This window comes from Siniperca chuatsi, linkage group LG8, assembly GCF_020085105.1.
Source record: "Siniperca chuatsi isolate FFG_IHB_CAS linkage group LG8, ASM2008510v1, whole genome shotgun sequence".
Taxonomy (NCBI): domain Eukaryota; kingdom Metazoa; phylum Chordata; class Actinopteri; order Centrarchiformes; family Sinipercidae; genus Siniperca; species Siniperca chuatsi.
Genome location: NC_058049.1, coordinates 1,008,881 through 1,031,567, shown reverse-complemented (window position 1 = coordinate 1,031,567; position 22,687 = coordinate 1,008,881). Strand labels below are relative to the sequence as shown.

Sequence of the window (22,687 nt, the reverse complement as noted above, 5' to 3'; positions counted from 1 at the left end):
TTTGTTGTGACCGACAGATCGCCGTCCCACAGACTGCCGCAGAGCTTCAGGTGTAATGGAAAAACAGTTTGGTAAAAATAAAGCCACCCTTTAGCCACTCAGCAGTCTGTGATGTTTGACTCATGTTTCTGGACTCATTTCCTGTTGTAGTTTTGCACTTCAAGGCACTTTCACCCAGTTATTGATTTACTACATTTCCCAAAAGTGCCCTTCTAAAAACAGCAAAGTGGGGGCAAAAATACCTGGAGAAACCTCCATTTAATCGGAGTTGATGCATTCTGGGATGATTAACTCCTCGTTGTCGTCGCACCAGATTAGATGGAAATGAAAACTACTTTCGCTGTGTTGCCTGGGCATCAGGACGGTTTGCGACATTGGATAGAAATTATGATGGTTGCAAGTATTAAACAATGGATACATCTGAAATGCACATTTTTTAATGTGTGGACATTTTGCATTTTGGCAAATTTCCTAAACATTACATAAAAGAAGCTAATATTAGACTTGTTGTTATTAAGTTGGCATTGGAAAATCGATCATCAGCAGCGATATGGCTTTAAAATGACATCACGATATTGCAAGGTATTTTTGACAATATGTGTGTGTGTGTGTGTGTGTGTCTACTAACTCGATTTCTAAAAATCTATTCAGATTATTTGCATCGAAGCTTCGTTTAATCCATATAATTACGTACAGCGCGCTGCGTTTCGCGCTGACGCTGTGTGGTCAGAGACGTTCAGAGCGTCTTTGGCGTGATTTGACAGCGCGGGTTACACAGAGGAGGAGGAGGAGGAGGAGAGGAAGCAGTGCGGGGAAGAGACAGGAAGTGTCCGTGCTGCTTCAGTCTCTGCATCCGGTCCGCAGAGCGACCCGACACCCGGAGGATGAAGGCCGGTGGAGGCCGGCGGCTGCGTTCATTATGGCCGTGTGGAACGGCTCGTTAGCAACGGAAATCAGCGTGGCGGCTAGTTATGACCCTGAGTTAGCTGGGGTTTGTTCAAGATATTAAAATGCTGCAGTCAGTGTGCGAAGGCCTGAGCTTCATTCATGTTATTTATCATTATTATTATTATTATTATTATTATTATTATTATTATTATGTCGCAGTTCCTGTCCGCTCGTTTCTGCCTCCTGCAGAAGCCACGAAGAAGACAGTGAAGGCTCTCGTTCCTCCTGAGCTGCAGTCGGGCTGAAACTGAAGCATATAAACCTTTTTGTTTGTTTTTTGCATTTCAGAACACGTTTTCTTTAAAACCCAGAATGCAACGCGGCGCTTAAAGCCACTGAATGGGTTTAGATTATATTACAGTTTGCAATTTAAGCAAAAAAAGGGAACCAGTTAGTTGTTCATTGTCTTTTCTCTTTTGCATATTTACTATCGCTCTTTAATATTTCTTACTCGATTAATCGATGGAATAATCAGTAGAGTACTCGATCACTACAGTACTCGATAGCTGCAGCCCCAGTGTCTGCAGATGTACGATATAAATATGTAATAATCTGATATATTTACAGCTGCTGCGGTGAGATTGATGCAGCTTTGGTTGTTTTAGAGGAGCTGTGAACTGTCTCTGATCAGTCACTGATGCAAACAGACCTGCTGATCAATACCCAACTTTAAACTAACTTCAGCTCAGTGCAGCCCATATCTGGTAGCTGGTGATTATCAAACTAACTTCAGCCTGCTGCCCTCTGACTGGGACTGTTAGCCTCTCATCTTCACGACTCTGAATGTTTTATTTTATTTTTTTGTCGTGATCGATCAATCGTGGACACTCGCATCGCGGTTGTAATGTGGTTACTAGATGACGGAGTGCGTCTCGCAGCTCCTCCGCTCTTCTTCTCTGCAGAAAACTGGACTCGACTGCAGACGTGTGGCTGCAGTACGCAGCCGTAACGTCGACACGTCGCAATACCGTACATATTGTGATATGACGCATATTCTTTACAGTCTGTCTGTCATCAATCATCGACAGATTGATTGATATTGGGCTATATAAATGAAACGGACTTGATAAATACAGGTCCTGGTGTTTGATGATCCACTTTAGATTTTCCTGTCACTTTTAGGTTTCTTCATATTTGCTGCTGTAAAGCATCAGCTGCAGCTCTGATATCTGCAGCCGCCTGAGTTAGTTTGTGTTTTTACTGCTTCAGGATCAGTCGGATTCAGCGTTTGATCACCAACACCTCGCTGACAGATACTAACACCTTCCGCTGCAAGCTCCACCCGACTGCGCCAGATACTACAAATTTAACGTCGTGCGAGCACGTTCGAGCCAGGAAGCCATTAAACACCGACACCCGCTGTGTTTCTAGGAACTGCGTCTGCCGGAGCACTTCGATCGACCGGGAAGAGGAAGTGGGCTGGTGTTTATTTACTGCGGCGGTTGCAACGTTCCTGCAGGCAAATACCTGCAGTGACATGATAGATACACACACACACACACACACACACACACACACACACACACACACTGCAGAAACAGGAACACAGTGTTTTTTTGATCTGATTTCCTTTATGTAAAACAGCTCAGTAACGATGCAAAAAAATGACGAGATAACGTGAAAATCAGTGTGTGAGTGTGTGTGGGAGACACTTCAGAGAAAAGAAAGTAAAACGCAAAAATGAAAACAATGCTGATGGATAAATACATCAAAGCAGACTAAGAAACATATGTCAGATTTCATGTTTAGGCTTCCTCTTTAAGAAATATAAAAGAAAATGAAAGTTTGGTTTGGAGCCAGTTAGAAATACTGTAAAGGGTTTTACTTTAAACGCAGGTTTAATCTGTTTTTGTCTCCTTCCTCCGTCATTTTCTGTGTCTCAAGTTTCTGTGTTCATAAAGCTAAATATGTCATCGAGTGGAAGCTGTGGTTGTCTGGTATTTAATGTAAAAAAAATGACTCATGTTCTGTTTTCGTCACCGACTGACTTCACTAACAGCGCGTCCGTACAGAAATCAATGATTTTTATCAACACACAAAATGATTTGAACTGGGAGTTAAATTCATCGGCCGTCAGCTTGCGTTAACGTTGTCTCACCTTCGACGTCCCTTAAACACGTGTTGTTTCACGTTGTGTAAATTATGTAGTGATTAAGTCATTTGAGAGTGCAGTTTGTTAATTCACGCGCTCTAATCTGTTCACCTTCCCACCTGTCGGGCTCTGGAGCACAAGATTTTAAAAAAACATCATCTTTCGGGTCTTTTTTTGTTTTTTTGTAAACAGCGAAGTGAATATTTTAGCCCGTTTGAGCTGTTGGAGTAAGATGTCGGCACGAGAAGCCGACTTCAGCCCCCCGACGGTCCGTGATGTGATGTTTGGAGCGGAGCTGTGAGTCATCTGTGTCGGGAGAAAGTGTTTCTGAACCACATCAGGGACACAAAAACTCCAAACTGCTTCAGATCAACTCTCCTTTTCTCTGTGTGAGTCATCTGTCCAATCTGACAACGCTCGCATCTCTTAATTCAGCCAATAGTTTCCACACCAGACTTCCTTCATCTAATGTGCCCTTTTATATGAGTCATCTGCAGACTGTGCGCGGTTACAGATGACACATGTATGTGTATATATCTGTACACAAATTATTATCTCGTACTACAAGATAAAAAATGTTTTTTTTTTTCGGGACTTAGTTTTGTTGCGGGGCAATTTACAACTTCATCTTTCCTCGCGTAAATCCCAGCAGAGCTTCAACCTGATTGGTCTAATCAGCAACATACCTGAAAACACCTGTGAGGGTCTTTTTAATCTGCAACAATGCATCGTATTTAATAAGTTGATCAGATGTTTCGTCTGTAAAATCAAAGTAACTGTAATATATTACTGATATTTCCCTCTGAGATGTAGAGTTGAAATACAAAGTAGCATAAATAAGTAAATGTACTCATACTACTACAATACACTAGTAGGAGGATAGTTTCTGATTTTTCTTACAGTGTGAACGTGTCTGAATTTTTGATATATTTCGACCTCCATGAGCTCATTTTCTTTATTTCAGTGTCAGTTTCAGTTTCAGTGACTCTGGATTTTTGTTATTTTGGATACAAATATGCTCCGCTAGAAGCGGCTGTCGAAGACACTTTGCCTGTTTGAAGCCTTATGTGATTTCAAGTCAAAACTCTGGTGTGAAAGCTGCCAATCAAACTCTGGTGTGGATCAGTCGACTGGACCGACCCGAACCCCCCCCCCCAAAAGGAGGATCTCGGCCCGCTTCCAAGCGGATTCCTCTGCGGTTCATTTGTGGTGCAGACGAACCACAGAACTGTATGATATGCGATTTTAACGTGAATTCAAATCTCAAACTATTGATGAGCTTACCCGCCGATCATGAACTGTCAGTCTGTAACCGTGGTAACGTGTGTGCTTGTCTTGTCTTGTTGATTTTTTTAAATATAAGTCGGAGAGTAAAAAGGAGTTAAATCAGCAGCTAAAAAGACAAGAATGGATCGTTGTTTTTCTGTGGTTCAGACCCAATAAACCGAAGTACAGATGTGAAACCCCGTTTCAAGTCTACACCGCCGAGAGACCCGGTTTCTCTGGCAGACATCCAGCTGTGACCCTAATCCCTGACCTCGGTTTCCTTCGTTTTTAAAAGACGAGGTTGCCACAGAAAGCTGCCAGTAAGCCGTCGGAGTCGAGCCTCGCTGAAGGTGCTGGTGGTGTCATCGGTGGGTGGAGACTAATAGGACTCTGCAGGTGGTTTGATGAACCAGTTCTCACGTGTGCATCATTTCAAGTGCTTTTCCTCCACCGAAAGTAGGCAGATCCTGTACTTGAACCCTCAACCATCAGGTCTTATAATTCTTGGAGGTGATATGGATCCAGTGTGGACCCAAGACCAGGTTCAGTTTGGGTCACGTCCTCAGGTTGCCTGAAGGCCTCCGGTGGAAGGTAATTTAAACCCAGTGTGCTGGAATCAGACCTTCATACCTGCCGTGCCTCTGGTTTTTATGGTTCAGGGTTCAGTCAGACGTGGGACTGATAACGTCAGAAAACCCAAACGGATCACTGGGGACATTTCAGGAAGTTTCAGTGTGAATCTGAAAGCCTGAAGTGGAAAATGAGCTGTGTGTGTGTGTGTGTGTGTGTGTGTTTCAGATCAGTAACTACCAGGGTCCGTCCCGGGTGGTGGTGCAGCTGGTGACGGCGCTGACCCCCCTCCCTCAGCTTCACGCTCACAGTCTGGTGGGAAAACAGTGCGACAAAGGGATCTGCATCGCCGACCTGCAGCCCAAAGACTCCAACATCAGGTGTGCAGGACACACACACACACACACACACACACACACACACAGCCCCGTAAACCAGTAGACCCGCCAGGTAAGAGACTCACAGGTGTGTTTTTTGTTAGTTTTCCGAACCTCGGCATCCTCCACGTGACGAAGAAGAACGTGGCGAAGACTCTGGAGGAGAGGATGATCGAGGCCTACAGGATGGGATACAACTGCGGAGTCTCCATCCACCCCGAGATCGACGCCGTGCAGGGGGAAGTCCGGGTCCCCCGAGACCTCACCGGTCAGTCCTGCTCTGTGTGTGTGTGCTGTTTACTGGTATCTTTGTGAGGACATTTCTGTAAAGTGAAATGATATGTTGTCAGTTAAGCATTATCAGATCTTATCTTATCTGTGTGTCCGTCACCTTACCAGACAAACTGCCGGGTTCTTTACTTTCTGTCTCGTACATTTTCTCATCTTGTATTTGAATGAATTAAAGCCCCCCCCCCCTCTCCTCAGAGCACCAGCGCAGCGTGATCAGCAGCGTGGCTGCTCTTCAGGCTAAAGAAATGGACCTCAGCGTGGTCCGGCTCATGTTCACGGCGTTCCTCCCCGACAGCGACGGAGGTTTCTCCAGACGACTCGAGCCCGTCGTCTCCGAGCCGATCTACGACAGCAGTGAGTCCGAACACTCGCACAGCCACACATCCGAACACTGCGGGCTGCTTCCATTAACCCTGTGTCCGAGAGGACAGTTAGTTTTATGGCTTCACAGCGTTTAGATTCCTTCCTCAGGCTGCCCGCTCATTCACTGATGCAGCTGGTTTATCAGTCCCAGACGTCAATGAAACATGAACCAACCTAAGTTTTATTTTCGGTTTAGCTTCACATTGTGCTCGCCTGCTTTTTCGTGCTTTGTCTCCATAAAAGTCATTTTCCCACCTGCCCCTGCAGACCACGAGAGGACTGGGGAGCGGACTTTATTAAAAATGCATAATAATACAAATAAGCCTGTTGATTGGCCCACTGCCCCCACACTCGCACACTGAAGGTGTTTCTGTAGTAATTAATACTCGAGGTGAAGTTTTACTGTCCGCCATCTGGTGAAGGCTTGGAGATCGAGTTGTTTGTGACGTTTTGGACATTTTTTCTTTTTATGGATTTAACGCTGATGAAATTTTAGAGAGTGTTTGTGCTTTTTCTCATCGGTCGTTTTTAATTTGTTGAGCAGCTGCCTGTTTTTTTTCCTCTTTCTTTTCTTTAATTAATCATTCAGAGTGTTAAAAGCTTGATCGCAGGGTGGAGGTTTAAAGACTGTCAGCTCGCAGGTTATGGCAGTGTTTTAAAGGTAAATTACTTTTATGTTTTGCCTTTTTAAGCAGCTCTGTTTGGTGTTTCATGGTTTGTTATTATGACTGTGGTTGGCTTCAATCAGAGGACTGAAGTTTCCACTGTCGTGGGTCAGCGCCGGTTACTGAACCGTGACTTTCTTGCACCGACTGCATCTTTAGAACCGGCCACTACTCGTGAATTTCCATCGTCTTGCGATGGAAAAATGAAGTTTTTCTGATTCTGAAACAAACTGTTGCCTCAGTTATTGTAGATCTAAATCAGAAATCATCGTCTAGACAGTATCTGTCCACTGCAGGGCTGCTGTACTGGATATCTGTGTATCTCATTCTCTCCTGTACCGAGAAAACCTGTCAGGAGTGGAGATGATGATGAGGATGATGAGGATGAATGTGTTTAGGGGATAAAACTCTCTCCACTCGGTGCTTTCTGTGCCTTTAAGCTCGTGTTGTTGAGCTCTGATCGCAGCCTCTGCAGCGTTTGTGTCCCCAGTCGACTCTAGCTGAGGATTATTGTGAAGTCGTGGCAGGCCGCCAGGTTTCATTTCCCTCTTCCTGCTGGGTTCGTTTCTGTACGCTGCAGCTTCCTCTCAGAGAACCAAAACCTGCTCTGAGTTCATCACTTCAGGGTCGTTCTGCACTTTCACTTTAGAGTCAGACTCAAAGCTGGGGGTTGTTGTTTTTCGAATCTTGTGTTTTTCCCAGATGAGACATATTTTCTCTGTTCACTTGTCCCCTAGAGGCTGCAGTGTTCATTACAGCCACAACATGCAAGCGTCGGACAGATCCAACACCGGTAGTGCAGATAAACATGGAACGTTTGCCCTGAGGGTGGCGCTACGAAATGTGAAGGGTTTATGATCTGGAGAGCAGGAAGGAGATCTGGACAGTTGTTGGGCAGACTGGAGAGACTTTGTTTTTTTTTTTTGCTATTTGTCAAATGTTCCAGTTTAAAGGTGATTTCAATGTTTCAGAGTCTCAGTCTCATTGATGTCTGTCAGCACTAGCTTGTAGAACTTCTTCTGGTCCTCGAGGAGCTTCCAGGAGTCCTTGAAGAAGTTCCAGGGGTCATTGAGGACACATTTAGTCCAAGCCAAATTAAATGAAATTTGATTGGAGAGAATTTCAGGTTACATGGTGAGCTCGGCGCACACAGTGTCCAATAGGAAAACGCCTTCTAGCTTCTCACCTCGAGGCGATCCAATCAGGTATTTGATCGTGGATCCCTTCAGTTCATCAGGCCATGTTGCACATTGATTATACAGTCTACCTGAAGTGATTGTTTCTCATTCAGAGGGAGTGGCGTTTGCTGCAAGGAGTCAAGTCAACTTTATTTATACAGCCCAATGCGACAAATCAGCCTCAGGGGGGCTTTACAGTCCGTACGACACACGACGCTCTGTCCTTAGATAAACATTCGATTCTGATCATTCGGAGGAAGAAGGTTTTCTCTGGAAATGGCTTCTTTAGATCACAAAACATAAATCTGATGAATGAGCGTCTCTTCCTGCTTCATAGATCTCACGGTCTCCATGTTGTCCCAACATGTAGTCACACTTTAGAGGAGATACTTGATGGGCTCTGATGGATTTCACTCTGTTGTCGCAGTACACGCCATCAGGCGCTTGCATTTAGCGGCTGGGATTTGAACCCGCAGCCTCTGTGAGTCGGTGCTTAACTGAGCGACCTGCTGTGTTTCTCTCTTTCTTCCTCAGAGGCTCCGAACGCCTCCAACCTGAAGATTGTGAGGATGGACCGAACTGCTGGCTGCGTGACCGGAGGAGAGGAGGTCTACCTGCTCTGTGACAAAGTCCAGAAAGGTGAGACAGACTGTATTTTTTATTTTTTTTATATATATGTATAAAAACACAGAATCAATCCAAGAACAGACTGTCACTGAAAAATGTGAGCAACTGATGTGACCTTTTGTTTTTAGACAGCGATTACCCGAACATTCAGAACGAGCTACAGGTTTGATTCATCGTGAACGTTTTTCCTCTGAGCCGTTCTTTCTGTTCGAGTTCCTGTGAAGTGAGGACTGGATTTAAAACGATTTTCAGTTCTTATCATCCGGACGTAAACACTTTCTCTACTTTCACAATGAAGTCAGGAGTGTAGAGAAATGCATATGAAGTACAGAAGTGTTTTATCTCCGCTGATATCGCCACCTGCTGGAAGGTTTGCTAAATCCTCTTCACACACGTTGAAAGGAGCATTGATTCTATCAGTGGTACCGAAGGTTTTGGACTGTTTAACCTTGAAAGCCCACCGCAGCATAAATAATAAAACAAATGGACTATTTTTAGATTTTTAGACATTTTGCTAAAACACATTTTGACAGAAACTTTGCAAGGATTTATCACAGTCGGACGGCTTTGAAAGTAGAGACACGTATTTATGGTTTCAGCTGTTTGCTCTGCTGTGTCGTACCTTGATTAATTTTACGAGGGTATTCTTTTTGAAAATGACATCACGATCAGAGGAGAGTCTAATCTATCGATACATACATCACCTGTTCACACTTTTCACAGCAGCAGGGTTACCTGCAATTATCTCCGGAGTCGTTAAGGGACACAACGTCCAGGGGAACTGACTAAATGAATGATAAAAAAGTGACTGAAAACAGTGCAGTTATTCGTAGAGATTGCAGATTATGTCGATCACACCTCGTGCAGTGAGATCGATCGGCAAGATTTACTCGTGTTGGTGTAGCAATAAGCAGGCGGGGGATGGATGCAAACATAAACTGCAGGAGCTAGCATAGTTAGTGTGCTAACAGCAGCAGTCCAGTCTCCAAACATGTAAGTGACCTTTTGTCACTGACTGGTAAAGATAAACATAAAAGACTAAAATGAATCACACTGAAGCTCATTTTTAGCATTTAAATCATATTTAATTGTAATAAATGACAGCGGTCTAATTTCCTTGAACTGAAGTTGTTTTTCTGAAGCTTCATTTGAACGCAGTGAAGCTGAACAGTTTTTCCTTGTTGGAGCAGTTTGTTCTCCTGGAGGAAGTCCAGCTTCAGGGAATTCCCCGCCGGTATGTAAATCCCTCAGGCGGAAGAGACCGATCAGGCTGCGAAGGCTGTTTCAGGCCTGTCGGCTGCTTCTTCTTTGTTCTAGTTGGTTTGTTTTTTTGGCAGAGAACCAGCAGCTGATCTGGACTCGACTTCCTGTAATCCTCCAGTTCAGCTGCTCGCAGAGATTTCCGCTGAGGTCAGACTCGACAACAAACATTAGTTTCTGCAACAGCAACAGCAGGAGCTCAGCGGTCAGAGAGTCACAGCGCCCTGAAAACAGTCCTAGAGGTGGAGAGAGTGTGCAAGCAGCGACTGGGGTCCGATGTCATATTAAGCAGAATCCTAAATTGTATGGATTCTACATTTTAAGTGCTGGACGAACAGAGACAGCGCTGCGTTCTTTAAAATGGAAAGTTTTTAAAATGTGTTTCCAGATGACATCCAGGTTCGGTTCTACGAAGAAGACGACTCGGGGTTGACCTGGGAGGCTCTGGGAGATTTCTCCCCGACAGATGTTCACAGACAGGTCAGTAGTACTGCTACTGTTCATACAGTCACACAAGAAATATTAGTTAGTTACTTTAATCTAATAAAAAGGACAAATAGATGGAGTAGCAGACGAATAGTACTGTTGGTAAGAATAAGGTGTAATAACAGCATGAATAATAAGTGGGAGCTGCAGTATCATTAATAGCAGTAATAGCAGGAAGTAGTACTATCACATGTACCTGAAGCAGTAAAAGTATCAGTAGCAGCAGAATCAGTAACAGTAATAGTTATGTAGCGTCACTAGTATGAGCAGTGGGATTAAACCTGACGCACAAGTGGTCATAATATGACTCATAATCACGTTACCCCGGCGATGTATTCTCTGCCGTCAGTTCGCCATCGTGTTCAAGACTCCGAAGTACCGAGACCAGAACCTGCAGAAGCCGACGTCTGTGTTCGTCCAGCTGAAGAGGAAGTCCGACAACGAGACGAGCGAGCCTAAGCCCTTCACCTACCACCCTCAGATCATAGGTAGGTCAGGTAGCTCCGCCCTCAGATCACAGGTAGGTGAGGTAGCTCCGCCCTCAGATCACAGGTAGGTCAGGTAGCTCCGCCCTCAGATCACAGGTAGGTGAGGTAGCTCCGCCCTCAGATCACAGGTAGGTGAGGTAGCTCCGCCCTCAGATCACACGTAGGTCAGGTAGCTCCGCCCTCAGATCACAGGTAGTTCCGCTAGCTCCGCCCTCAGATCACAGGTAGCTCCGCCCTCAGATCACAGGTAGCTCCGCCCTCAGATCACAGGTAGCTCCGCCCTCAGATCACAGGTAGCTCCGCCCTCAGATCACAGGTAGGTGAGGTAGCTCCACCCTCAGATCACAGGTAGTTCCGCTAGCTCCGCCCTCAGATCACAGGTAGTTCCGCTAGCTCCGCCCTCAGATCACAGGTAGTTCCGCTAGCTCCGCCCTCAGATCACAGGTAGGTGAGGTAGCTCCGCACTAATGTTTTACTTTCCGTTTTTGTGAGGCGAGTGTCAGTCTGTTGAAACTGGACTGAACTTCATTGAAAAGTTGTTCACATTATAACCTTAATTTGAATGTTTCCAACACGTAACAGGTTCTACCGAAAGTGCTTAATAACTGAAATCCTTTACATACATCACCTGGGTGTAACAGTGAGGTGTCGCCGCAGTAATGGTTGTTTACTTCCACATACAACCCGGATTCGTCTATAACTGAGGGAATTTGATTGGTGGAGCTTGTTCGGAGTAATACTGTGCTGCCTGCTAGGCTCAGCTCGGGGTAAAACACAGGTGCTGTCCCGCTTGTTTGGGCTTTTAAAACAATCGGCGTGTCTCTGACTCACCTACTCTGAGACTTTTATACCCTGTAGGTCAATAGTGAAAACTACTAATGTTACAGTAGAACATCATAGTCCACAGGTGAACTGCAGTGACCGTGCAGGTAAACACTGCCCCCTACTGAACCTTCAGCTTTACAACAGTCAACAGCTGAACACACTGTTCTGCTAGCATGATGCTCATACACGTGTGTGTGTGTGTGTTTTCAGACAAGGAGGAGGTGCAGAGGAAGAGACAGAAGACGTTGCCAAACTTTCAGGACTTCAGCGGTCATGGAGGAGGAGGAGGAGGAGGTGGTGGTGGTCTGTACCGAGGAGGAGGAGGAGGAGGAGGAGGTCCTGCTACAGGAGGAGGACCTGGCTCTGCAGGAGGAGGAGGAGGTAAAATCAGCAGGGGTTACCACAAGCCTGTAAAACCTGGAAGGTCATTGACAGTTTGGACATTTCAGAAAAAATCAGTCGTTTTGAAGATACTAGTGTCCGTTGGTCGTCGATTATGAGAAGACGGAAAACTTTGTTGATGAATTTGAACTTGAATTTGGTTTCCTGGACAGTCTGTCAGCTGATATATATCCACCGTCTCATAATCATCTTAATAAGCTACACTTAACTTGACAGTACTCATTATTGCACTATTACTTATATTATTACATTGTATTATTGGACCGTGCATACTTATTAACCTCTAAATCCACTTTTTAATTTATACTTATACCCACTGTGTATGTAATTTATCTGACCTGTATTATAGTGTATTATATATTTTTTGCTTAGTGCTTCTGTTCCTGTGTGCACTGACGTGACAGTGAGCTGCTGTAACGAAAGAGTTTCCCCTCGGGGCTCAATAAAGTGTTTCTGATTTGTCCTCCAGCTTACTTCCAGGGCTTCACTACCTACAATTATGGAGGAGGAGGCTTCTCCACAGGATACTCGGCTGGTCTGGGAGGAGGAGGCATCAAACACGGTGAGAAATAAACACGACAACGTTCAATTAATTGGATCGGTATCGATGCCAACACTGACCTCATTAAGTGGATCATGACACGACTGGGCCTTCCTGCAGGTGTTTCACAATAAAAGCATTCTAAAGTGAAGGAGGGCTGTGTGCGAAATCACTTCCTGTTTACTACATAGCGCGCTATATTTACTGTTCACTATTTTATTTGAGTGAAATCTGTGTATAAATCTATCCACTACATAGAGCCTCCAAATTCTTCTGCTAACAATCCCACAATGCACTGCATCACATTTTACAGATGCAAAAAATTACTGTCTGAAATCTCAGTTTACTGTTTTCAGAGTCTGTTTATATATAGAGACGTCAGCAAAGTTTTATTCCATATAGTTTGTTTTAATTACATGTTTAACAAAGTTTGACGCAGGTGAGCGTCTCAAAAAAATGTGGACTGACGTTGCATCTCATTAATAAAGACCTTTTCACAACTTTTAAAAAAAACACGGCAGTGATATTGTTTATCAGGTCGGTTAAAAAAGCAAACTCGTGAGACCAAAATATTTCAGGAATCTGTTCAGAGATTTCATGGAAAACGGATGCCGTGAGGTCGTCAAAGTACGTACGCAGCAGAAAGTGGGACTTTCAGGTCGGCAGTGGCCGAGCAAGGACCCTGGTCAAAATGAAAGACGTTGAAAATGTTCGACTCTCACCCACGTTGTCAAAGATTAAAAGGTCATAACTTAATGTTGTGTTAAAGCCTCCCAGGGCGACGCAGCAGACGACAGCGATCCAGACGATGACTCGGGGTCAGGGGTCGTGCTGAGAGCTTCAGCCCAGCCAGGAGGCCTGGAGGTGGGGGAGAGGACGGAGGAGGGAGGGGTCAGTGTGGAGCCAGAACCACACGGAGGTACACACGTACAGCTGCCATCATGTCCACACTGTGTTTATATACACAGAAAAAATACTGCTACAACTGATATTTCCGGAGTTGAGACTTTAATCGAACACAGCAGGCGATCAAAACTCCGACGTGTGATTAAGACTAAAACATAAACATCACGTAACGCACGGACACATTTTAGTCATTCAGGTTCAGATCTCTCGTTGCTTTCTGGATTCTCCATCCCTTATGTATCTGGACTGTCTGAAAAACTACAAAGGATCTTTAGACAGCACGATGTTCCTGTTTTCTTTAAACCAGGCAACACTTTAAGACAGAAACTCGTTCACCCTAAGGACAAGATGCCCACACAGAAACAGAGCGATGTACTTTACTCCATTCAGTGCAGTGAGGAAAACTGCAAAGAACGGTACACAGGTGAGACCAAACAGCCGCTTCACAAAAGACTTTATCAGCACAGACGACACGCTAACTCAGGATTGCAGAGCGCCGTGCGTTTGCATCTAAAAGCTACAAACCGCACATTTGAAGACAGCGAGGTGAAGATTCTGAGTAGAGAGAAGAGCTGGTTTGAAAGAGGAGTCAAGGAAGCCATTTTTGTGAAAAAAGAAAACCCCTCTTTGAACAGAAATGATGGTCTGAGATTTAATCTGCCCAAAGTCTACCACAGTGTATTAACACCGTGGTCAAGCCAATCACATGCTAATCAGGTACTTAACAGTGATGAGGGAGGTGCAGCCAGAAAACTATAGGCCTGATTACTGATTACTGGGCCATCATGGAAACTATTAGGTCAGTTTCAGGTGAAACTAGCTAATCAACAGATACTCAGGTAGACTCCTCCCTGAGGGCGGGGCTTATGGAACACAGAGTAGCTTAAATTTCTGAGTTCTCAGACCATTTTCACAGTTGAGAATGACTTCCGGATGGGAGCCGAAACGTCTTGATTCTGAAAACAGTGTCCAGACGACTGCGACTGAAACCTTTTCTACGATAGAACACTCCTGGACGAATGAGGGACGACACCGTCTTGCTTTCTAGATGTTTTTGGGGTGGACGCAATTAAACATTATTTTCTCTGTTGATTGATATGCCGATGATCTATTTGACTGCTACCCAGTGACATGAATCATACTGAATCACAGACCTTCGTTTTCAAACTGAACGATTCCGAATATACGTTTCTTTGTGTCGTTAAAAGGTCGTAAGCCGTGCTTTATATATTAGCACCACAGACGTAAAGAAGCTCCTAACGACGTGAAGTGCAGCTTTAAAAAACAACAAATGTTCATAGAACAGACTCACAGTCGGGGCGCCCCATCGCCGAGGCCTCGCCGCAGCAGCCCGGGTTTCATTTCCTGTCTCTCTTCAGCTGTTCCTGTCAAATAAAAAAGGCAAAAAGTACTGACATCTAACTTTAAACGAGATGTTAAAATGACGTTTGGTGTGTGTGTGTGTGTGATGCAGATGAGCGGTTGGTTATCAGCAGACAGCTGGAGGCGCTCTTTCAGTACTCAGTTACAGGAGATTCAGCGTACCTGCTGGCTCTACAGCGCCCCCTGATCGACGCACAGGACGAGGACGGAGACACGTCAGTAAACACACATTTTAAAAGCTTTAATGAGCCTCAGGAGTTTTAGAGTTTGTTATTCTTGTCTTTGATCTGCGTGGTCTGGTAGCTTCTGTAAGTATTTTATATATCTTAGACTGAAGTTTCAAATTCACAAATGTGTGAAATGAGCCTTTATTTCTCTCCTCTCAGCGGGCTCCATCTGGCGGTTCTCCACAGCCAGCAGGAGGCGCTGAAGAGTCTGACTCAGGTTGCCTCTGCTCTGCCTGGACAGGAAGTGCTCAACATGAGGAACCACCTGTACCAGGTACTGAACTACTGAAACACGTTCCAGGCGTCTTCGTGTCCTTTGTGTTTTTGGCTGATTTTAGAAGGAAACTCAAGTTTCTTAGCAGCAGCGACGCGACTTCTTAAAGAGCCAGGAAAAAAGAAAAGCGTTCCACGTGTTTTCTCGTTAACTGGTAAAGGGCGAGGAGGAAGAAGAAGAAGAAGAAGAAGAAGAAGAAGAAGAAGAAGAAGATGTTTCCTACTTAGAGGACAAGGAAATGACCTTGTTAGGGGTCAAAGAAGTGGAGCTTAGCTCACGTCGATCATGTTATTTTGCTCGGACCAATCGGCAGCGAATGACGCACCTGTCCCGTTGAGCTCATTTTCAGTCGACACAGAAACTTTGGTAGAAAACAGACGTTTCCTGTTTACGTAGGAAGCGAAGCATTAGGGGAGGAAGCGAGGAAGCAGCCATTTAGGGAACAAGCAGCAAAGTCGACGGTTGTTTGCATTGAAAAGTCCGTAACCTCTTCCTCCACGTATCCCAGACTCCTTTGCACCTGGCTGTGATCACCCAGCAGAGGGAGGCGGTGGAAGCGCTGCTATTGGCCGGCGCCGACCCAACTCTGACAGATCGTCATGGCAACACGGTGCTCCACCTGGCGTCCCAGCTGGAAGGAGGAGGGATGGTCCAGTTTCTACTACAGCACAGAGAGCTGAGAGAGCTGCTGTACCACACCAACACAGCAGGTACACACACACACAGCACAGGTACACACACACACACACCAACACAGCAGGTACACACACACCAACACAGCAGGTACACACACACACACAACACACAGCAGGTACACACACACCAACACAGCAGGTACACACACACCAACACAGCAGGTACACACACACCAACACAGCAGGTACACACACACACAACACAGCAGGTACACACACACACAACACAGCAGATACACACACACACACAACACAGCAGGTACACACACACCAACACAGCAGACACACACACACACACACACAGCAGGTACACACACACACACACACACACAGCAGGTACACACACACACACACACACAGCAGGTACACACACACACACACCAACACAGCAGGTACACACACACACACACCAACACAGCAGGTACACACACACACACAGCAGGTACACACACACACACAGCAGGTACACACACACAGCAGGTACACACACAGCAGGTACACACACAGCAGGTACACACACACACACAGCATGTACACACACACACACAGCATGTACACACAGCAGGTACACACACAGCAGGTACACACACACACACAGCAGGTACACACACACAGGTACACACACACACACAGCAGGTACACACACACACACACACACACAGCAGGTACACACACACACACACCAACACAGCAGGTACACACACACACACACACACCAACACAGCAGGTACACACACACACACACACACACAGCAGGTACACACACACACACACACACACACACACACACACACACACACACACACACACACACACACACACACACACACAGGTACACACACACGTACACACACACAGGTACACACACACACACACACACACAGGTACACACACACGTACACACACAGGTACACACACACACGTACACACACAGGTACACACACACACGTACACACACAGGTACACACACACACGTACACACACAGGTACACACACCAACACACCAGGTACACACACACACACACACACCAGGTACACACACACACACACACCAGGTACACACACACACACACACACAGGTACACACACACACACACACACACCAGGTACACACACACACACACACACACAGGTACACACACACACACACACACACACACACAGGGTACACACACACACACACAGGTACACACACACACACACGCAGGTACACACACACACACACACGCAGGTACACACACACACGCAGGTACACACACACACGCAGGTACACACACACACGCAGGTACACACACACACGCAGGTACACACACACACAGCAGGTACACACACACAGCAGGTACACACACACACGTACACACACACACACACGTGCGCACACACACACACACACACACACACACACACGTACGCACACACACCCACACGTACGCACACACACCAACACAGCAGGTACACACACACACAGCAGGTACGCACACACACCAGAACACGCACCAGAACACACACCAACACACACACCGAGAAACGGAATATTTAACGTGTTTGACGATCCTGTCCGTCCGTTTCCTTGGTTACAGGTCTGTGTGCGATCCACCTGGCGGTTCTGGCCAATCAGCTGTCTTCTCTCAGGGAGCTGCTGGAGGGCGGGGCTAACGTGGAGGCTCAGGAGCGCAGCTGTGGACGGACCGCCCTTCACCTCGCCACCGAGGCTGACAACGTGTCGCTGGCCGGCTGCCTGCTGCTGGAGGTACACACCTGACTGGCACACTGGGTACCTGTGACCAATCAGAGCAGAGAGTGGATACCTTAGCTTTACTGGTTATAACGGTCAGGCTCAGGCTGTACCCAGTAACATCTGATAGTGCGATGTTTTCTGTCGTCAGGGAAACGCCAACGTGGACTGCTGCACCTTCAACGGCTCCACCCCCCTCCACATCGCTGCAGGGCGGGGCTCCATCAAGCTAACAGCTCTCCTGATGGCTGCAGGTAGGAAACACCTGCACTGCTGTAAGGAGGACGCCTCGCAGGAAAGGAACAGTTTCTGAAATCCTCTTCGAGTCAGGACGTGGTTAGCCTAGCTTAGCATAAAGACTGGAAGCAGGGGGAAACAGCTAGCCTGGCTCTGTCCAAAGTTCACAAATACACCTCTAAAGCTCACTGATTAACACGCATCTCTGACAACAATCCCAACTCAAAGTCCACTTACTATCTTGACATGACTCCATCTGCTGATGAAGACAGTGTGATACAGTTAAAAGGTCTGGAAAAAGATAGTAAGTGGACTTTGAGTTGGGATTGTTGTGTCAGAGATGCGTGTTAATCAGTGAGCTTTAGAGGTGTATTTGTGAACTTTGGACAGAGCCAGGCTAGCTGTTTCCCCCTGCTTCCAGTCTTTATGCTAAGCTAGGCTAACCACGTCCTGGCTTCAGATCCTCAAAACAGAAATATAAAGCTAACTAACTCTCAAAATGTTAAACTATTCCTTTAATTACACTGATCCAACGGGAACGGGAATCATCATGCGTTAATAATGATAATATACCGATAACACAATAAAAAAAATCTTCAGCTGTTTCCACGACAGCAGAAACTTTCATTAAAGATGTAACATTGGAGTTTTTAATCATGTGATTTTATAGCGGCATGACGCGTCTTACTGTGCGTTTCCAGGCGCAGACCCTCATAAGGAGAACTTCGAGCCGCTGTTCTTCAAGGAGGAGGAGTGCTGTGATGAAGAGAGGGAGGATGAGGATGAAGATGAAGGCTACATCCCAGGAACCACTCCGCTCAACATGGCCGCCACCACTCAGGTACACCGGCTTCCTTCAGCAGCTCAAGACTCAAGAGACACTTACTGATAAAAATCTCCTGGTTCTTTAGGGGCAGGAAACGCATGCTGTCCTTAACTTTCAAAATAAGAGCCTCTGAAAATCTTTGCTGACCTCCAGCGGTGATGTAGAAGTGTACCGCAGCGTGTCAGTACACTGTGACATCACTCTTTGAGTAATATAACTATTTTCCTCAGCACTTCCTGGCCACTAGGGGGCAGCAACTCAGCATGGCTCTGCTTTATTTACACCACCACTGAACTGAAAACATGCAGTGTTTACATGATGGTGTTTGCAGGTGTTGGAGCTTCTGAACGGTAAACAGTACGAACCAACATCTCCACCGAGAGCTTTCATCCCTCCTCAAGGTGAGACTAATCTGATATCGTTCACTGACCTCTGACCTCTGACTGTAAAATATCAGACTTTAAGAATAATTCATTCGTCTTAGATTTCAGTTTGAGGTCTGGTTCCTTCACATCAGCAGTTTAATCTGAATTCATCTTTTAATTATCGTCAGTTAGTCGAATGTTTCCGTCCCCACTGAAGCCAGAAGGAAGCGCGAGTTATTAAAACTGAACCCAGATCAGGTTCGTTGTTACTGAACACCGACGTCACAAAGTGCTTCGCGATATAAAAGTAATAAATAAACGTTTGAATTAGATTAAATTTAAATTTGAAACCTGCAGAAAAGCCTGGACTGTATATAAATATATATGTTACTGTGTGTGTGTGTGTGTGTGTGTAGGCGACCTGGCGAGCCTGGACACGGAGGTGAAGCAGGAAGTGTGTCGCGCTCTGGAGAGTGAAGGATGCTGGGAGAATCTGGCTCACAGTCTGGGTCTCGGGATCCTCAAAGTGGCCTTCAGACTGAGCCCCTCCCCCGCCAAAACACTGCTGGACAGCTACGAGGTCACACACACACACACACACACACACAGCGCTGCTCCTGCCGTGACCTCTGACCCCTCACTTACGGAGCTGACTCACCTGGTTTCTGTCCTGCAGGTTTCAGGCGGGACAGTCCGGGATCTGTTGGCTGGCCTGAGGTCAGTGGGAGAGTGCAGAGCGCTGAGCGTCCTGGAGGAGGCGCTGCGTCACCTCGACGACATGGACGCGCAGACGGCCAACGAGACGCGCGGTGAGCAGACGGACGCGATGATCCCAGTCGGGGGTCACGTGACCGTTCATCCCTTTTGTCCCGTTGGTTAAACGGCGTCACCGTGACGACCGGTCACTCAGCTGCGGTTTCTCTCTGCAGGCGAGTCTCCGTGCGCTCAGGTTCAGGATCTGAAGGCGGACGTTCGGATCGACAGCGGGGTGTGCGACAGCGGGGTGGAGCTCTCCACGGCGTAGCGATCTCATTGGTCCGTCTCCAGCTGGTTTCCGTCAGAACAACAGAAACAACACTCCTCCTCTTCGCGAATGTTTCTCTTCACAAAACATTTTAAGCTGTTTTTAATAAAAAATGTGTCAAACTGTTTTTATTTTATTTTTTTTTTTTAAGAGACAGAAAACACGTTTGTGTGTAAACGTCGCAGCAGTTCGGCTGATCTGAACTTCCAAAAAGATCGATGTGAAAAGGAAAACTAAAAAATAATTCCCCCGTCGCTTGTTCTGCTGGCTTTTAGGACTTCCAGCAGCCGCCTGGTGTCCGCAGGAGGACAGGCGCTACTAATACCGCGGCTGAGATGCGTCTCAATACGACGCGTCCGTGTGACTCGCGTCGTATTGAGACAGGCGTCATCTGAAACTGTCCCGTAAGCGTTTAAAGATTGAGTTTTTAAAAATCTGTTCAGTGTGTTTTTTTATTTTATTTTTTTATTATAAAGGGCCATTTGTTTTCTGTCCGTCTCACCACTGAAAACCTTTTTTTTTTTTAAAAAAAACTAAAAAAAAAACTTTTATAAAACTTGAACAGCAAAAGTGAACTTCATGAACTTGTTTTTAAAAAAAAAAAAAAAATATCAAAAAGAGATAAATGGCCACAGTGCAAGGCATTGTGGGAAAGGAAGTCCAGAGCTGTGAGGAGTTGTTGTTTTTTCTCCGTATGAAACCAAAGCTTCTCTGATATTTATGTCTTTGCTCTGCACTGTACAGTTCAACACGAGCTTTTCATTGGTTGTATTGTTATTTTTTAAATAAAGTTGTTTTTTTTATATATATGTATATATATACACTTGTAAAGTGTGTTGTTTATGTTCCGCTGTAATTTATTGTTTTATAACTAATTAAATTACTTCAATAGTATAATTACTTAAATCAGTCAATCATTAATCAAAAGGCGACCTGAAGATTTAAAACTACGCATCTTCTGGTTCCTTTCTCGGCCCTGAGTTTTGCCTCTCAGGCTACATATACTGCATAAACCCTGAGAGTCAGACTGCAGGCGGGAGGCTGCAAAGGAGCTGCACCTCCTCCGCAGGCTTCTCACTGAACAATTCATCAACACTCAACTCAACATTTCTCCTAAAAGGAGAAATCCTCCTCCTCACAGCCGCCACAAACAGCAGCAGCAAAGGCTCTGTGTAGTTTTACGGCAGGTTTGTTGACTTAGTCCGATGATGTCACTTCTTTTTCTCTGCTGTAAAACGTGTTGACGGGCAGTTTGAGGCGCTCACCTCCCGCTCTCCTCCTGGTCTCCTCATGCTCTGCCTCCTAGTCTCCCTCCTGCTCTCCCTCCTTCTCTCCCTCCTTGTCTCCCTCCTGGTCTCCTTCGTGCTGTTCTCCTTGTCTCCTCCTACTCTCCCCCCTGGTCTCCCTCGTGCTCACCTCCTGGTCTCCCTCCTGTTCTCCTCCTGGTCTCCTCCTGCTCTCCCCCCTGGTCTCCCTCGTGCTCTCCTCCTTGTCTCCTCCTGCTCTCCCCCCTGGTCTCCCTCGTGCTCTCCTTTTGCTCTCCCCCCTGGTCTCCCTCGTGCTCTCCTTTTGCTCTCCCCCCTGGTCTCCTCCTTGTCTCCCTCCTGTAGTCAACATTTTCCAGGTTTTCCAGGAACCTGGCTGCCTCAGAAGGCGGCAGCTTGATTTAGAAACTCGTATCCTGCGGTAATGAAATGATCTCCTTCCTTCCACTTCCACTGCTTTCACTTCATTTCCATCAAAATCAACAAAGACCCGCTTCCTCCTCCCGCCACATTTATCCGAAGGCTTCAGTTACTTTGAAAATTAAGATTTTTTTTACACAAAACATACGAAGAGTTAATAAAATGTGATGTTTTGACGGTCGAAGTCATTTTTCCTGTAAAAACACTTCCTGGTATCACCAAATTCACCCAGAACGAGAACGTGCACACACCGAGTTAGGAAACTGACCTCGCACTCTGCGGAAGTCTGGCGGTGAAAGCTCCTCCACCTGTCCGGCGCTGCACTGACGGCTCCACCTGTCACGTTAATGAGGCTGTCGACCACGCGTCACGGGAGACAGCAGGTGAGTCACAGCCGGACCAATCAGAACCAGCCGTGCTCAAATCGTCACGTCTGAACCAGGAAATAAAGATGAAAACACTGAGTGCTGCAGCCGGATCAAACACAGAGGAAATCCTGTAGTTCTTACTTCACTAAAAGCGTTCACCAGCTGCAGTTACTGATTTTACAGACAAAACATTTATTACAACTTATTAAATATGAGGCATTGTTGCAGATTAAAGACCCTCACAGGTGTTTTCAGGTCATCATGTACTTACAGGAAAGACAAAGTTGTCTTCAGAGCTGCTGAAGTCCTTGTGTGTAAAGAAGATTTAATAAATCATCTTCCGGGACCTTGAAGGCTTTAACTCTCTGATAGGAGCCATTTTGCATCGTGAGAACTTTTACTTTAAGGTACATTTTGCAGGTAATTCTTAAGAAGCGAATGATCCGAGCGCTTCCTCCACATCTGGTGACACTTCTTCTGATCTACTGCCGCTTCGTAAAAGTTCCTCAAACGTCTGGCCGAGTTCCCATCTTTGTTTTATAGTAAACAGTAAACTGAGTCAGCAGATAATGAAACTTCAGCT

The 22,687-nt window shown here is 46.0% G+C and overlaps 1 protein-coding gene and 2 long non-coding RNA genes across 7 annotated transcripts in view; 2 read left to right on the top strand and 1 right to left on the bottom strand.

Annotated features, from left to right (window-relative positions):
- Positions 1-20,870, top strand: part of nfkb1 (nuclear factor of kappa light polypeptide gene enhancer in B-cells 1) — a 35,106-nt gene extending 14,236 nt beyond the window's left edge. The window contains exons 6-24 of one of the 5 annotated variants that reach the window (XM_044206088.1): positions 5,105-5,256; positions 5,358-5,521; positions 5,740-5,898; positions 8,285-8,389; positions 10,026-10,117; positions 10,473-10,611; positions 11,647-11,730; positions 12,308-12,400; positions 13,149-13,298; positions 14,760-14,883; positions 15,055-15,169; positions 15,678-15,879; positions 17,445-17,614; positions 17,751-17,853; positions 18,538-18,677; positions 18,994-19,063; positions 19,444-19,607; positions 19,704-19,836; positions 19,957-20,870. In XM_044206088.1, the coding sequence (XP_044062023.1) occupies positions 5,105-5,256; positions 5,358-5,521; positions 5,740-5,898; positions 8,285-8,389; positions 10,026-10,117; positions 10,473-10,611; positions 11,647-11,730; positions 12,308-12,400; positions 13,149-13,298; positions 14,760-14,883; positions 15,055-15,169; positions 15,678-15,879; positions 17,445-17,614; positions 17,751-17,853; positions 18,538-18,677; positions 18,994-19,063; positions 19,444-19,607; positions 19,704-19,836; positions 19,957-20,051 (2,454 nt within the window). In that variant the 3' untranslated portion in view covers positions 20,052-20,870. Of the gene's footprint in view, positions 1-5,104; positions 5,257-5,357; positions 5,522-5,739; positions 5,899-8,284; positions 8,390-10,025; positions 10,118-10,472; positions 10,612-11,646; positions 11,818-12,307; positions 12,401-13,148; positions 13,299-14,759; positions 14,884-15,054; positions 15,170-15,677; positions 15,880-17,444; positions 17,615-17,750; positions 17,854-18,537; positions 18,678-18,993; positions 19,064-19,443; positions 19,608-19,703; positions 19,837-19,956 lie in introns of those variants that run through there. The other 4 variants (XM_044206087.1, XM_044206090.1, XM_044206089.1 and 1 more) reach the window with 4 other exon arrangements.
- LOC122880713 lies at positions 9,441-10,560 on the bottom strand. The gene is made up of 2 exons (XR_006379016.1): positions 10,447-10,560; positions 9,441-10,133 (listed from the first exon to the last, which is right to left on the bottom strand). It is a non-coding gene; the product is annotated as an uncharacterized LOC122880713 (long non-coding RNA).
- On the top strand, positions 10,618-11,070 carry LOC122880712. Its single transcript, XR_006379015.1, has 3 exons — positions 10,618-10,931; positions 10,973-10,991; positions 11,056-11,070. It is a non-coding gene; the product is annotated as an uncharacterized LOC122880712 (long non-coding RNA).
- Positions 20,871-22,687: the final 1,817 nt, after the last annotated feature.